Genomic DNA, 16,725 nt, shown 5'->3' with positions numbered 1-16,725 from the left:
TGAGTATTTACTAGGTGTGAGGTGCTATGCTAAGCATTTAAATGCCTGACAATGGGTGGGAGAGGGGAGGTCAGTAAGATGGTAGAAAAGGCCTTTCTTTGAGAGCCTATCCAAGTTAACAGTGATCTCCCCTATAATCATTTCCTTTGACACTCTGAGATCTTTAAGCCCCTCAGCTATGTCATCAGTAGACATATAGCCAAGTGCCCTGTTGTGAATAAACTTGACCTTTCCTGCTTGTATGCCTCTTCTCACTTGGCCCCAGACCTTTCTATCTGCCTGCAGCCCCTTTACTTACAATAATCACACCTATTTTTAAATTCAACTCCACTGACTCTGGAGCATCACAGCCCAAAGCAACTTCTGCCTTCTCATAACACACTGTGTTATGAGAAGTGTGATGTGGTGATGGCCATGTGGTACTTAGGATATCCGGGAGAAACTCTTTACAGGAGATATGGAACAAGATGCTCAATGACTACTATACTGCTTTTCCAGTGGGGGAATAATTTCCTCCAGAACATTCCTTGAAGTATATATACCCTTAAATATTCTGTCAATCCAAAACTAAGTCATTTATAAGTCACTTGACTTTTTTGCAGGGCCATTTTTAAGAAAAAGGAAATAAAGGTTTTAGGACTTCACATGAGTTTTTGCCTATAAAAGGATGAGTAATGAAACTTCCCTAGTGGTTAAGTGGCTAAGACTATGTGCTCCCAATGCTGTGGACCTGGGTTTGATACCTGGTCAGGGAACTAGATCCCACATGTTGCAATAAAGATCAAAGATCCCCTTGGGGATCTGCAACCAAGAACTGGCACAGCCAAATAAATAAGTAAATAAAAAAAATTTTTTTTAAAGAAAAGGATGGGTAGAGACAAAAATACACAGGATAATTGGCTAGGTTCATTTGCTAGCCTGAGGCATGCGTGCTATCTTCATAGCATATGGATCTCATTCATGCCTCAGCAATTACAAAGGACTCACACCATGCATTTTGCAAGGTACTCTGGAATGTTCCAGCCCCCATATCATGAAATATGTACATTCGAGTTGTGTCATACAGTTCATTTTACACATCTATGTCACTTCTGCCTAGAGATCCCTATAGTGTCATAATGGCATGGACCATGGAAAGCGCAGGGACTAACCTCAGGCAACTTATAAAACTAATGCTCAGGTAAAGAACTGTTGATCCTCATATGGAATCTCATCAGGGGCTTCAGTGAATCAGTGAGATGATAAGATTTCTTTTACCTTCTCTGATTATACAACCACCCTTTCCAATGCAAAGAAATAGGAGGAAAACAATAGAATGGGAAAGACTAGAGATCTCTTCAAGAGTATTAGAGATACCAAGGCAACTATTCATGCAAAGATGAGAACAATAAAGGATGGAAATAGTATGGACCTAATAGAAGCATACACGCTAGTAAAGTAATGCTGAAAATTCTCCAAGCCAGGCTTCAGCAATACGTGAACCATGAACTTCCAGATATTCAAGCTGGTTTTAGAAAAGGCAGAGGAACCAGAGGTCAAATTGCCAACATCCGCTGGATCATCGAAAAAGCAAGAGAGTTCCAGAAAAACATCTATTTCTGCTTTATTGACTACGCCAAAGCCTTTGACTGTGTGGATCACAAAAAACTGTGGAAAATTCTGAAAGAGATGGGAATACCAGACCACCTGACCTGCCTCTTGAGAAACCTGTATGCAGGTCAGGAACCAACAGTTAGAACTGGACATGGAACAACAGACTGGTTCCAAAGAGTAAAAGGAGTACATCAAGGCTGTATATTGTCACCCTGCTTATTTAACTTTTATGCAGAGTACATCATGAGAAACGCTGGGCTGGAAGAAGCACAAGCTGGAATCAAGATTGCCAGGAGAAATATCAATAACCTCAGATATGCATATGACACCACCCTTATGGCAGAAAGTGAAGATGAACTAAAAAGCCTCTTGATGAAGGTGAAAGAGGAGAGTGAAGAAGTTGGCTTAAAGCTCAACATTCAGGAAACTAAGATCATGGCATCTGGTCTCATCATTTCATGGAAAACAGATGGGGAGAGAGTGGAAACAGTGCCAGGCTTTATTTTTTGGGGCTCCAGAATCACTGAAGATGGTGATTGCAGCCATGAAATTAAAAGAGGCTTACTCCTTGGAAGGAAAGTTATGACCAACCTAGATAGCATATTAAAAAGCAGAGATGTTACTTTGCCAACAAAGGTTCATCTGGTCAAGGCTATTGTTTTTCCAGTGGTCATGTATGGATGTGAGAGTTGGACTGTGAGGAAAGCTGAGCGCTGAAAAATCGATGCGTTTGAACTGTGGTATTGGAGAAGACTCTTGAGAGTCCCTTGGACTGCAAGGAGATCCAACCAGTCCATCCTAAAGGAGATCAGTCCTGAGTGTTCATTGGAAGGACTAATGCTGAAGCTGAAACTCCAATACTTTGGCCACCTGATGTGAAAAACTGACTCATTGAAAAAGACCCTGATGCTGGGGAAGATTGAAGGTGGGAGGAGAAGGGGACGACAGAGGATGAGATGGTTCGATGGCATCACTGACTCAATGGACATGGGTTTGAGTTGGTGATGGATAGAGAAGCTTGGTGTGCTGCAGTCTATGGGTCGCAAAGAGTCAGACACGCCTGAGTGACTGGACTGAACTGATTACACAACCACACTTTCCTCCTATAGGACAATTTATCTGGGCCATTTTTCAGCATGATATACACCCTGAAATCCTAGATTCTGAGAGCTACAGCAATCTGTTCATTCTCTTCTTTCCATGGAAAATTCCACCTGGAAAGTGGGATGAGTAGATAAAACCTCGAAATATTTTATACGTTTCTGAACAAAAGAAAGCAATATCCAGGTCAAACTTTCCACCTTCTTTCTGACAGCTTCAAAATCAAATGTATATTAACAGGGAAATAAGTTCAACAATTATATTGTTCACAGAGGCAGGTAAGAAAAACTCTTTTCCCAACTCGCTCTTGTTTGTCCAGTTGTTACGGCAATGAAGTTGGGTACCAAGAAGGTCCTAGTGTCTCTGATTGCTGGGGTAGAGAGAGTCAGGGTCACACAAAATGAGGATGTCCAGAGACAAGCGCGTGCAGAACAAAATTAGCCCTTGAGCACAAGAGGCAGCTTGGAAGTCTGGTGTGCCTTCAATGGTTTCATTTCCCCGAATGCTTGTCCCCAGGGATGCTGCCATAAGCCCGAAAAGCAGAGGGGCAGATTCAGGGCTGCTTTCATCAGAATCACACTTGTTCTCTTTTGAGAACAGACTGATGTGGTAAGAAAAAGCACAGGCTTTGGAATCAGACAGTTTGGAGATCTGAGCTAAGAGGCTGTGGGTAAAGTGATCCTGATCCTCAGTTTTCTCATCTGTAAAATAGAAAGAAATCACATCTGCCTGAGCAGGTTATTGGGGGGATTCAATGAGATATTGTCTGTGAACGTGCACAGTACATGATCCATCTGAAGATAAAAGGGGGGATTGTAATTTTTTAAAAAAGAGCATTAACTAGGCACATGAGTTTTGAGTAGCTAAGCAGCTCATGAAAGCCTGATGCTGGGACAATGAGTTCAGCCGCACCCCAACACCTCTCCACATCTGTTTTCTGTCTCTTGAAGCTCAGATTTCCTCTCACTGCAATTGTCCCAAGCTGGGCACAGCCTGAGTCAGGAAGTGAATTCTGCTAAGCAGGCCATTGGAAGAAATAAGTGATACGGTCCATTCTGACTTTCTCTTCCCCATTTCCACTCCCCTAGTTAGACCTCCTTTTACAGAGGCTCTAAAAGCCACCACAGGTTCAGAAAGTATCCCTCCTTCCTCTATCTCCTGTTACAGATTGTGATGATGGTGGTCTTTCCTTGTTTCCTTCACTGTCAATCAATTGCCAGAATAGTAGATGGCAGTCTTCAGAGCATCTCTCATATGGTGAAATACGCTGTGTAGGAAAAATTCTCCCACGTTGAAGTCATTTAGAAAATGGCTGCAATGGCTGCTTTGCTGAAATACATGTGCCCCACTGTGCTGAGATCCATCTCATGATGTCCACGCAAGAAATGGGATGGGGCAGGCCCCTTTGTGTACTTGAGACCCGCTCAGAGCCCTAAGCCAGATTTTCTTTATTGTTCAGTAAGCTCTTTTAATGAAATGTACTCCTCTTATTATAGAGGACTCAAAATAAGATCTAAATCACAAACCAATAAAAGAAAATTATTGGGCTGGGTATCTAAAGTTACTACCTAGAGGCTACTCCAGTGTGGTATTTATAAATCTCTAAACAGTTAAGTATAATTGTCTTTCTGGTTTTTGGGACGGAAGCCAACAGCCATTTCAGTTACAACTGAAGAAAAATATTTTAGCGCTGAGCTTTGTTCGTTTGGTGGGTATAAAGAGAAATGGCTTCTCCCCCACCACCAGTTCAGAATTGAGAGAGAATATTGTGGTAATGAAATGTTATATGGGAGGCTGAAAAAAAGGCTTCTCTGGTTTCAGGGAGGGAGAATGTGTGTAGGATATGTGTATAGGTACACTTGCAAGCCAGAGACGTCCTGGTGTGCAGGGTGGGAGGAGTGCTTGGGGGAGGGGAGGATGGGAAAAAACTGGGAAGGGCAGGTGTTGAGGGGTGACATGGGAGTTGAAGATGGGGGTGGTCTGTCAAATTAATAGAAAAGCCAGATGTGCAGCTGCTCACCCCAATGCAGGCCACTCCCCATCTCAGACACAAAGACAGTGCCATTCTGGAAGGGCATGAAAGTTTCCACTAAGAGACCTGGTATGACCTCAAGTCCGCCAAAGAGTGTAGCCCTCCTTCTGGAGTAAGACCTTCTAAAACACAGAGCTCTATGTCATCAAAATCAAGAAAATAACAGAGACCCACAGTTATAAAGGACCACAGAACTCATCTCATTCAATTTCCCTGCCGTGAAAAAGATCATGCCAGGAACTTGCCTTTCGTCAAATGGTGATAGGACTCTCACCATCTTTTTAGGCCGCCTATTCTGTGCTGGACATGCCTTTCTTCTGCGAGGTTAAAATCTGATTCTCCTTAATCATTAGCCATCAATCCTGGTTTTGTTCCATGGAGCAGAGGCTAAAATCACCCTTTCAGTCCCTAGCTTCATTCTCTTAACCGCTGGGCAAGTGACGCGTAGTCAAGCATTTCCCCATTCTGGCTGTCCCCTTGGCAGCATTCCCTCTGTCAATGCCTTCCTTCAGGTCTTCATAGCTCTTGACACACTCCCTCTCAGACCAGCCAGGATGAAACAATCACTGCTCCAAATAAACTGCACCTCTATCAGCAAGGTTTATCCAGCCTGTCTTGAGTAATTATTTGAAACTTAAAGCTGAGTGGTCTTCATTCCATTCCATTCTGTGGATTTTGTCCCATAGTTCCAGTTTAGCAAGGTCCCTTTTGAATCCGGACTGCTGTTGTCCAATATAATTGAGAGATCTTAATTCACATGATCTCCCTCATATATAAAGCAGAAGTCACATTTTCTTCTCTGGAACAGTAAAAGCTATCTCAGACTTTAGGATGTACCCTGTGCCCCTAATTAATGCTGGCTCTCCAAGGACTACAGCCATACTTCCAAAGAAAAATGTCACTCCCTACTTGAGGCTCTTAACCTTTGCTGAAATGCAGACAAAGGAGAGTATCTGCTTCTACATGGATATTACTTAGGGAAACTGTGCCTGAGGGTCATGGAGGGCTGCAGGAACTGTGGTGTGTGTGCACGCGTGCGTGTGTCTCAAGCTCGTGTGCCTGCTGGTGTGTTTATGTAAGTCCATTATAATTTTTTTAAACTTGTGGCTATAAGAAGGCATAAAACATAAACAAATTTATTTAGAGGGAAATAGGAGTGGACATTCGTTCCAAGTTTGAGACACATGCTCCTCCCTCCTCAAGGACATTGAGAACTCAGCTCAATTTGTGACTCTCTGGCTTCTACCAATGGCTCCCTCTGTCCTTTCTAAGATGGTCCTCAGATTTCTGTGTTTTAGCTTGCTTTCAGGATCCTCTCCCCTGAGGCTCTTCTCCACTCCTAGAACATGAGGAAGGGGGTGGATCTCTAAGTGTCACCCTCTCCTGGATTCAGGATTTCATTTCCACCCACCTTCAGGCCCACCTGGACTATTCCACTGAGTCCATGCAGAAATGAATCATAACTGAAACCCAACTCAACCAACTGACCAACCCTGCTTCCTCCTGTAGCCAGTCTCTCCTCTCCACAAGCTTCTTCTTATGCATGGGCCCTGGCTTCCATCACCAGGAAGGAAGCTCACATTCATTCATGGAGTCTGTTTTATCATCTTATCTCACACAAGATTCTCCCCTTATTTTTCTGATTCAAGGTTCCTGACCTCCTCCTGGAGAACCACTCCTCCTGTGTAGGAACAACTGTTCCTACCCAGTATCTCTGCATCCTCTTCTTTCCAGGCAAAACAATGCTTCATACGGCTGCCAGGTCAATCTCCCTAAAGCTCAGGTCTGATCCCATCACTCTCTTGCTTTGAAATCTTCTGTAGCTCCCTAGTGCCTACTGAATTACTTATAGCTTCCTAACTCACAGACTCATAAAAAATTATTTATAGCTTCCTAAGTAAAATAAAAAAGTTCCTCAATGCTCAACCCACACTTCAGCCTCATGCCTTCCTGCTCCCTGATACAAACACTGTGTTCCTGCCAAACTGTACTCTGACTGCTGTCCCTCAAACATGTCCCCCTGTGCCTCTGTCCTGCTTACCTCCATCCTGCTCTCTGGCTACAGCCAGTTCTGTTTGTTTCCAACTACTGAAACCCTGTGAATTTTTTTCCAAAGTGTCTCTCAAACCCACTCTCTTTCTCTTCTTGACCCCAGTGTTAGCCTTAATAGATGGTAATTCTCTCACAGGAATCAACCAGCATCCTGCAGAAGAGTTGTATATTTGCTGGAAAGTTGCAAAGACCGAGAATGTGCATTATGACTCTTGACTCCTCAAGAGTGCCTGCCATGCACAGTCTGAGTATTAAATGTTTGTGGGATTGGATTGACAACTTCAGGACAGATAGCATGAATCAGATGAATGCAAAGCATATAAGAGGAAGAACAACAAGAGAGAAACCCTAATTTAGCCCAGGCATGAAAATACACCCCCTCCATCTTTTTGAAGAGATCCAGACACTGGGAAAAGCATGCTGCTGGCTTTAAGGTAAGTAATGTTGCTATTTAATAGCTATGTAGTCCTAGATCTCAGCCCTGCCACCTTTCAAAAGCTGTGGTCAAGAACAAGGTCTGTCTACTGGGCAACTAATATCCTTTACTTGTCACGTTGAAACATATGACAGAAACAAAATGACAAACATAGCCAGTTGGGCAGAAGACAGAGCCTGACTGCCCACTGCATTCCCTCACCCCTTTTTTCCACTTAAGGATTTTCAATATTGGGAAAGCTAATGATCACCCAAAAATATACAAAAAGAAGAATGTAGACCAACAGGTCAAGACAACATGCATACATGCTTAGTTGCTCTGTTGTGTCCGACTCTTTTCAACCCCAGGGACTCTAGCCTGACAGACTCCTCTCTTCATGGGATTTTCCAGGCAGGAAGTATTGGAGTGGGTTGCCATTCCCTTTTCCAGGGATCTTCCCCACCCAGGGTGATATCTGAGTCTCCTGTGTAAACCTGCATTGGCAGGTAGATTCTTTACCATTGAGCTACCCAGGAAGCCCTGTCAAGACAACAGAATTGTTCTAAAGAAACAAAGTGGTTTAAAGGTTAGGATTTCCAGGAAAGCAGGAGATTCAGGTTAAAATGATTACTTAGCTTCCCTAAGCCTCAGTTTCTTCCTCTTTACAATCAAAATGGTAACCTTCTTATTTCATACACCTCCTCTGAGGACTGACCACCTTGGACAGTGGTTCTCAACCCTAGCTGCACCTGGGAAGCATCAGGAAGCTTCAAACACTCCCGATGCACAGGTTGTACAACCTTCCACCAGCTAAATCACAATTGCTAAGGGGCAACCCAGGCACTGATATATATTTTTTTTAACATTTTTCAAGTGATTACAGTGTGCAGTCAAGGCTAGAAACTGGTGCTCTGAGAAATGCTTACTGTTTTGGTTGACAAAATATCTATCACAGAATGGCAGGAAATGTTCATAAAGCATAAGCATTATGATGGTTTTTGTTATCAGGGGTGGTGGTGATGGTGGTAGTGATGGTGCTGGTGGTGACCAAGTGATCTTTGCTTTGGGCTCAAAGTCCTTGTGGAGAAGAACTGTTTTCAGGGCATTACCACCAAGCTCTGTTCCGGCTCTGCAAAGAACACTTCATTCTCTGAGGTCATCACATATTCCTCTCGCTATTCAAACCTCCCACCCTTTGGCTCTCCCACTCCTTTACTTCACAATCCTATTCTTTGACCTCACAGGGATTTAGTTCTTGCTTCATTTTTGGCCTATCTGCCTACAAGCCCCCTCTAAATCCAATCATCTCCTTACACATTTCCCATGATGTCTGCGCTGACCCTTGATTACCATCAGTTCCCTGTCTGATCTCTCCAACTCCTTAACTCCTCAAGGAAGGCCAAGCTGGTTGCTTCATAAAGAAAGGAGGAGCCATCAGACAGAAGCTTCTTCCAGCTCCATCTTCCCCATCCAGCCCTCTGACTCAGAGGAACGGGAGTCATTCTGACCCTTTTAAAGGTCACCTGATCTCTCCTGCTTCTCTCTGACTTCCTCTTTATCATTGAACAACTCTGTCCTATAGCTTCAAACTCTCCCTCTTTGGAGCTTCACCCTAGTCTTACGTAGCAACAACTATGGCGTATTTTTCCCTCTTCTAAAAACAAAAAGGAATTCCTTTCTTTGAGCTCCTCTGAACTATCCCATTTCTCTCCCTATCTCCACTTGAAAGAGTAATAAAAGGTCTCTAATTCTTACCTACCATTAAGGCTTCAGCCGCCTGAATGATGGCTTCTACCAGTAACAAGCTACAGCAGCTGCTCTTGCTAAGATCATCGGGAACTTCCTGAGGGTCAAATGCACGGCTGTCATTTTTAGGCCTTTGTCTACTTGACTTTTCTGCAGTGTCTGACAGTGTTAATCACTGTTTCCTTGCAAATCAGTTCAGCCCAGCAAATTCTTCTGGCATGCCAACGCTGTGTCAGGTCCTGGGCTTAGAGAAACTGAAGATATGAAGATGAGCAAGATAAGGAAGAAGCCTTATTTCTCAGGGAGCCCAGAGTCTACTCAAGAAAACATGTGTAGTGACAAATAATAAGGATACTAGATGGTGGCTCTGGAATTTATTCAACTCCTTTCTCATTTACCTTCATACCACCTACTCCTATTCCCCTAAATCTTTGTCCTCTGCCCTCTCACTGGGTTCTCTTCCTCTGTCCCTTCAGTGCTGATGTTTCCCAAGGTTCCATACTGACCCCTTTTCTCTTAATTGCCCTGCCTGTCTCCCTGAGAAATATCCATCCTCAAAGCCTATACACTATCACCAATGACCCCCAACTCTATAATTTCAAACCTAACTTTATCCTTATAACTATATGTTCTTATTTCTTGCTGCATATTATCCAGAAAATTTCAACACAAATGAACCAAGACAAAATTTTTACCTTCTCTCCCAAGCCTGTTTCTTCTTCTGGGTCCTTTGCTTAAACACTTTTACATTTACTCAGGGGCCAACCTTGAAATGCATTCCCAATTCCTCATCCTTGCTCATCCACACTTCCTTCCCATCAACCAGTCTTCAATGGCTGTTTTCTCTATTTCAGATCTATCTCAATTTCTGTCGTCTGTCAGACCTCATCTGATCCCTTCTAGTCCACTGAAGTACTCTTCTCATGTAGCTCATGCCACCATCTCTTTCCAGCTCTAAACCATGGCCGTGTTTTTGCTATCATCTTTTTAAAAGATAGATTTAATCATCATATTCGTATAAATCCAAATGCTTAGCAAGGCAATAAGCCTATGCTCTAGATCTTCACTGTTCAATATGGTACTCATTTGTGTTCTGGGTGCTATAGGGCCTGACATAGTGGCCACTCACTTATTCCTCTTTCTTTCCCTTAAAACTTACTCTTACTAGAAGGTTAAGCAGGAAGAAACTGTAAATGCTCATTTCATAACTAGATATACATTCATAATAGCAAAAAACTAAAAACAGAACTACCACATAATCTAGCAATGCCACTCCTAGGTATATATCCAAAGAAAACAAAAACACTAATTCAAAAAAATGCATGAATCCCATTGTTCATAGCAGCATTATTTACAGTAGTCAAGATATGGAAGCAACCTAAGCACTCACCAAAAGAGGAATGGAGAAGATGTGGCCTACACACACACACACACACATACACACACACACACATAAATATTAGCTATAAAAAAATTTTAATTCTGCCATTTGCAACAACATGGATTGACCTAGAAGGTATCATGCTTAGTGAAATAAGTCAAAGACAAAAACAGTATGTTATCACTTACATGTGGAATACAAAAAATAAAATGTGAATGTATATACCAAAACAGAAACAGACTTAGAGATATAGAGAACAAACTAGTGGTTGTCAGTCAAGAGGGGAAAGAGAATAGGATAAGACAAGAATAAGGGATTAACAGACACAAACTACTATGCATAAAATAAATAAGCTATAAGGATACATGGTATGGTACAAGGAATAAAGCCAATATTTTATAATAACTTTAAATGGTGCATAATCTATAAAAATATTGAATCACTATGTTGTACACCTGAAACTAATATAACATTGTAAATCAACTCTTCTTTAACAGCAAGAAACACATAATGGGAAACTCAATCGTATGCTCCTTCCTTTCAGGGTCTGACTCATGCAGCTCTCTGAGAATGGACTCTGCTCACCCTCCACTGCAAGATCAGACTCAGTTCCCATCTTTTAGAACCACAGGGAGAGAGTCTGGCAAGAGCCACTGTTGTACCAGCTGATTTAAATTGAAATGTTTTCCCCAGATAAATGCGTGCTAAATAATACACCAGCTCTCCAGCCAAAGGGAAGTGACAGGCGCTCTGTAAATAAAGGCACTTAGTTGCTGGTAAAGAGCTGTAAAGTGGTTCTGAGCTGATGTTTGCTGACCAGCAAGAAGCGGCTTCACCTGCTTTATATAATTGTCACTGCAGTCTTGCCTGCTGTATATTAAAACTGCATCTCATAGACCCAACTGTCACATCGGATATACCGTCCAGCATGGACTATGCCACCTTTCTCTGTAATTGTTTCTGACAACCAGCCATCACATCTCAGATCTTTTCAGAAAGTATCTGGTCCAGAATCCCTACGCTAGGCCAGTCCTGACACCATGTGGGCTAGAACAGCGACACCAAAAGGGAATGTGAAAAGAGAAGAGGAAAAAGCTTTTGTGAGTCTAGGAGAGCAAATAACACGCAATATCAAGTGTCTGGACACAAATCCCAGGGAAGACTCTGCCTCCTCAATGTTAAGACACATCTTGTTTCATTTCATGTTAGAACAACTTGCCGTAAGGCTGCATGAACACTGTGGCCCCAGAGGACACACATCTGTCCTGGGTCCACAGTTCTGACCTGCTATGTTCTGGAGAGATGGAAACACAGCTCTCAAGGTGAAACAAAGGAATGGATCTCATAAGGACTACAAAATAAAGAGTGATGAAAGTGGGGGCTGGCGATCAACCTCAATCGCTCAGTTGTGTCCAACTCTCTGTGACATCACGGATTATAGCCCACCAGGCTATCCTGTCCATGGGATTTCCCAGGCAAGAATACTGGAGTGGGTTGCCATTTTCTTCTCCAGGGGATCTCCCCGACTCAGGGAAATTCCAATCCACTTGGAGCCTGGTTATGCCAAACGCCCAGGTGAAAGGTAACAAAAGTATCTGAGACCAGGGGGCATTCTAGTGGGTCACCGGGGTCTCAAGGAGGGGGAGCAGTTGGAATCTCACTTTGTCCATCTGATTCCATGGACTGGGATGAACCTGAGAAGTGGGCTGTACAGTGAGCAACCAGAGGTGAATTTACAACACTCACCCATCAGGGAGGAGTGACTTCCTACATTGATAGCCACCACAGGGCCACCGCTTTTAGAAGGTCAGAGTGTCATCACAGGGGAGTGTTAGAAGACCAAGAACAAGACAGGAGCAGGTAGAATAAGAAAGCAATGGGGAATTGGACTCAGTGAGGCTACAGTTTTGACAGTCCCTCATTAAGAGTTGGATGAAATGCTTGCTGGTTACTGGGGGATGTACACTCCACTCCAGTGCCAACCAGGAGTCTCTGAAGACTACCACCAGCCATAGAGCACATCCTCTGCCTCTTCTGGGATGTGTGTGTGTGTGTGTGTGTGTGTGTGTGTGTGTGTGTGTGGTGTGTGTGTTTACACAAAAGAAGAGCCCCTCTTTATTGCAGAAAAAATTAGTTCCCTTATTCTTCCTTCTCTCCTTCCAAGATCTACTTTTCTTGCTTATTGCTGTGATAAAAAAACAGTAAAGAAGGCTTTTGAGAATTGAGTGAGTATCTGAAGAGGAGAGGGGGAAGCATTTTTTTTAAACCAGTTTGGCCATCAAATAGGATCTGAGAGTCTGGGAAAAGGTTTAAGAGAGCTAGGCGGAACACCGACATCAGATGCATACGTGACTATACTGTATGTCAAGATTCTAAACTAGGCCCTTGAAAATCATGATTACTGAACTGGGGGGAAACCAGCATGCTGGGGAAAGGGAGTCTTTTCCTGCTCGCCTCCCCCCCAATTTGGTTCCTTCTCCACTTGAAGGGAGCACTGCCCCTGCTTCTACTTTTTTCCATTCCCTCTGCTAGTTCCTGCCAGGAGAAGAGGGGCATCTAATCGGGTTGGGTAGTATGTCCACTGGACCCTGTGCTGTTAACGTGAACATTTATTGTACCTTAAAGTAGTGCACACAGCCACCTGGGGATGCTGTTAGGATGCAGACTCTGACCAGGTAGGTCTGGGTGGCATGAGAGTCTGCATTTCTCCATGGTGCCTGTGTGATGCCCATGCTAAGGTATGGGTGGGAAGACACACAGTGAAGATCAACTCCTTAAAGGCAGAAACCAAAACATAGCTTGCCTCTTCCTTCTCCAAGAAGGCCAAGTCACAGTTTCCTCTCATCCTTTGTCATCTCAGCTCCGTGAGCAGGGCCATGCAGGAGGCAGGAAAGAGTTTAGGCTCTTTCTTAGGGCCTTGGCACATGGCTCTGTCCAGCAGGCATGACTGAGCAGATGGAGACCAAGATTTAAACTGGGGGGCAAGGCAAAGGAGGGTGGGGTGGAGAGGCCAGAACCAAGCCACAGGCTGTATCAACCAGGGTGCGTCAAGAAGAGAAGCCACTCTGCTACAGGTGTGATGACAATTAGAGGCTGACACCACCTAGAGAAGGGCTGGAGGAGCAAAGCCAAAGAGGCCACCATTATCCATTTCTCTTGCAACACCAAGGGGGAAGCTCTCCTGAACTTCGCCAGAAGCTGCTGTGAACCTCAGGACCCTCAGGGAAACTCGCACCCCAGTCTCCATCTCAAGCAGCAAAGTCAGTGGTTGCCAAAGTTTCAGCTGAGAGTGGCTTTCAACCTTGCATCTGTTCAAGGTCTGATATAACTGCCTCCCAAGAATTAAGGCTTCTTTTTCTCTTCTACCATCTAGACAGGCCCTAGAGTCCCTCTCTCATTGGCAGACTCCAGCCCAGAACCATGCAGGTAAAGGGATTCTAGGAACTATTGTTCTTGGCTTCACTGTAATGTTGCAGAGACCTCAGAAGGAGGCAGTGGTGATGCTGAGTTGACAAAAGATAATGTGGCACATAAGCCTAGGCTGCAGGATGGAGCTTTATCATATCACTAAGATGGTGCTTCATAACCCAATGGCTATAGTTCTCATGGGCTGTTCATCCTCTACCTTTACTCTTAGGGTGATGGCATTCAGGTCCCCATCAGGCACCCAATGCCACCCATCCAGCAGACCACGTGTGACAACGATTTTCCAGCTCATGGCAAACCCACACAGAGGTGTTACTTGGCAGAAAATACTTCCCATCCTATCCTGTCAAGGCCATGATGAGTGAGGTTGTTTGTTGCAGGGTTTCAGCAGTGCTGCTTCTCTGAGACTCCTAGACAACATCTTTACTTGTTACCATCTGCCCAGGATCCCAGAGCAAATGACAAGAAAGACTGGGGCAGAGCAGAGACAGCAGATGTGTCATTTAAAGCCGCCGTGCCTCCTACAGAGAATGCTTCCTGGGCTGACAAGTGTCACCTCTTGCTAAATGACTTTGAGTGTCCATATAGTCCTCACTCTCCAGAGACCACCATCCCCTGATCAGCCTATAACAATGCAAAGCTTAACACCCCCATGCAGCTATAACAATGGCAAAGCTTAACCCAGGTCAACGGCAAAAATATGTGTCAGGCAGAAACATTGGGAACTGTTTGGCCAGCATCATTTCAGTGCTCTGACATTTACCTGGCGACCTTGGTCATGAAGCCACTGTTTGGGAAGGCTGGGGGGTGGTGTTTTAAAAGCTGGATTATTCTCGGGAAGGCAGTCTATTGTGAGCGTGGGTATTCAGGTCTCAAGCCCGCTTCCCGGGCTGGCAAGAAGAGGCAGGAGATGCCCCTTTGAAAGCTGCGGCAGCCACGGCAGGTTTCACTACCAGGCAGGCTGATGTGAGCTTCTTTGAATTACTGAGTGAAGGATATCCCTCTTGCCAGCCCCTGTCCCCTGTAGGCACAGCAGAGAAGTATTACAGGCTGTCCTTACCTTGGGAATTAGCCTGCAAGACCCCGATGCTGTCATCAAACTGCATAGATTTGATGTTGAGTGACGCCAAGATGCATTCCTTGTCCTGCAGCGAAGTATCATCAATATTATTCTGATTGGCTGACAGGATAACGCACATGTCACAGAGGTTGATGTTGACGGCCCTTAAATCAGCCCGACTTAATGGCGTACCCTTTGGCATAGAGGAAAGAGAGAGAGAGAAAAAAAAAAGGAGAAGCAAAAATGAGACTGAGGGACGAGAGGCAAAGAGGGGCAAAAAAATAAAAACAAATTAAAGATTGAGCCGGAGCTCTGGGAAATTATTTAACAAGTATCTTTTTTATGCCTTGACATTAAGCTGGCCTAACTACATTCAAGGGAATAGGAGCTGTGTGCTAATCTAAAGGGTAGCTGGTGCTGATGGCAGCATTTTAGGCTTGCTCTCAATACTCAATCAAGCTATTACTAACTAACGAGGGAGAGGAATAATGCCAGGGTTCTACATCTTCTTCCTGCCTGGAAATTGTCTTGATTTAAGTAACTGTCCTGTGGCAACCTCTGGCTTTCAGAATGTAACAAAGGGGTGGATTTCAAATGCCTGTTTATTTAATAGCAAGTCACTTCTGTCTCAGGCAAAAAGACAGCAGCTCCAACTAGAATTTCCAAGGCAGCCAAGGGGAAATAGCCAGGGAGCACGGTGTGATGAGGTGGGGCTGAATGCAGCACTCAATTTGGAGGAGGTGGGAGAGACTGCATTTAGCATGCATCTTGCAAAGGGAAGATGGAAGGGTGGGTGAAACTTCAGGTCATATCATTTTATTGCATATTTTCAGCAAGAGAAAAACAAGGAAGTTGAGTAATTGTCCAAGAACATAGGCATGGTTAAATGCACCATCAGATAGATTTACAGTGGAAGTCTATGTAGTAGGTAAAAGGATTGAAAAGAGTTCTCCATGTAGGTATTGCTTTAGAGGGATCTCAAAGAGAGAGGAACAAGTGAAGCAGACAAACAAAAAACAAGTTCTAGACAATTCAGAAAGTATGATTTCATTTATGTAAAAAGAAACCCACAAAATAGAACTATACATGTATGAATGTATATACAAACTTTCAGAGAGAAAGTTCAGAAAAAGTACAGACTAAATTAATAACAGTAATTACCCCTGGGGAGGGGAATAAGACTGGAAGGAAAAGTTTGTTTTTGACTTTACATACTTCTCTCTTGTTTGAATATTTTATAACAAGAAAGTATTTGTATATTACTGGAGTAATTAAAAATAAATAAGCTAGTAAACAGATTTTTTGAAATGTCCCATAATGACAGAAAACAATGGGGAAAAAATAAAAACAGATCAAGGAAGGAATGACAAAGAGGTCAGAAATGTAGTCTCTGGTAAAATATAAGGGTTAGGATTGAAGGAGAGGGGCATGACCTTCACATGCTCTGTGTCCTCATCGAGGGCTATGGCCAAATAATCTGGCCATCCCACGTAAGAGGGCCCCACAGGCATCATTTTGGAGTTCACGGCCAGCTACCAGCCTCCCGCATCCTCCAGCCTGAATCCAGCTTCTGATGTGCCTTCATAGAGATCTGAGTTACCTTCAACACACTGAGCCAGTAGGGAGAGACTCTGCCAACTGCCTCTATCTCTGGATGCCTTCCTCTCTAGACTTGGCTGCAGAGATCAAGGCCATCAGCCCTCTTTTTATGACTCAGTGGCAGTAATGATTCTATTCTCAGCCTCCAAAATATTGCTTCAAAGTGGAATTATGGAGGAAGAGGCCTATAGGGTGGGGAAGCTGCTAGTTCCAAGCTCTGGAGCAGGATCTTTTGAGAGAAGAACTCTCCCCTCTTTTCCTGGGGACTTTGGTGCAAAATAAGTCTGATCAACTTCCTGAATCATTTCACCAATGCATAA

The 16,725-nt window shown here is 43.8% G+C and overlaps 1 protein-coding gene across 9 annotated transcripts in view; it reads right to left on the bottom strand.

Annotated features, from left to right (window-relative positions):
• KCNMA1 (potassium calcium-activated channel subfamily M alpha 1) overlaps positions 1-16,725 on the bottom strand; it is a 748,747-nt gene that overhangs the window by 62,740 nt on the left and 669,282 nt on the right. For all 9 annotated transcript variants that reach the window (XM_043476447.1, XM_043476438.1, XM_043476446.1 and 6 more), the window contains one exon: positions 14,807-14,999. In XM_043476447.1, the coding sequence (XP_043332382.1) occupies positions 14,807-14,999 (193 nt within the window). The remainder of the gene's footprint in view (positions 1-14,806; positions 15,000-16,725) is intronic.

This window comes from Cervus canadensis, chromosome 8 (assembly GCF_019320065.1).
Source record: "Cervus canadensis isolate Bull #8, Minnesota chromosome 8, ASM1932006v1, whole genome shotgun sequence".
NCBI lineage: Eukaryota > Metazoa > Chordata > Mammalia > Artiodactyla > Cervidae > Cervus > Cervus canadensis.
This window is presented reverse-complemented; position numbering and strand designations above follow the sequence as displayed.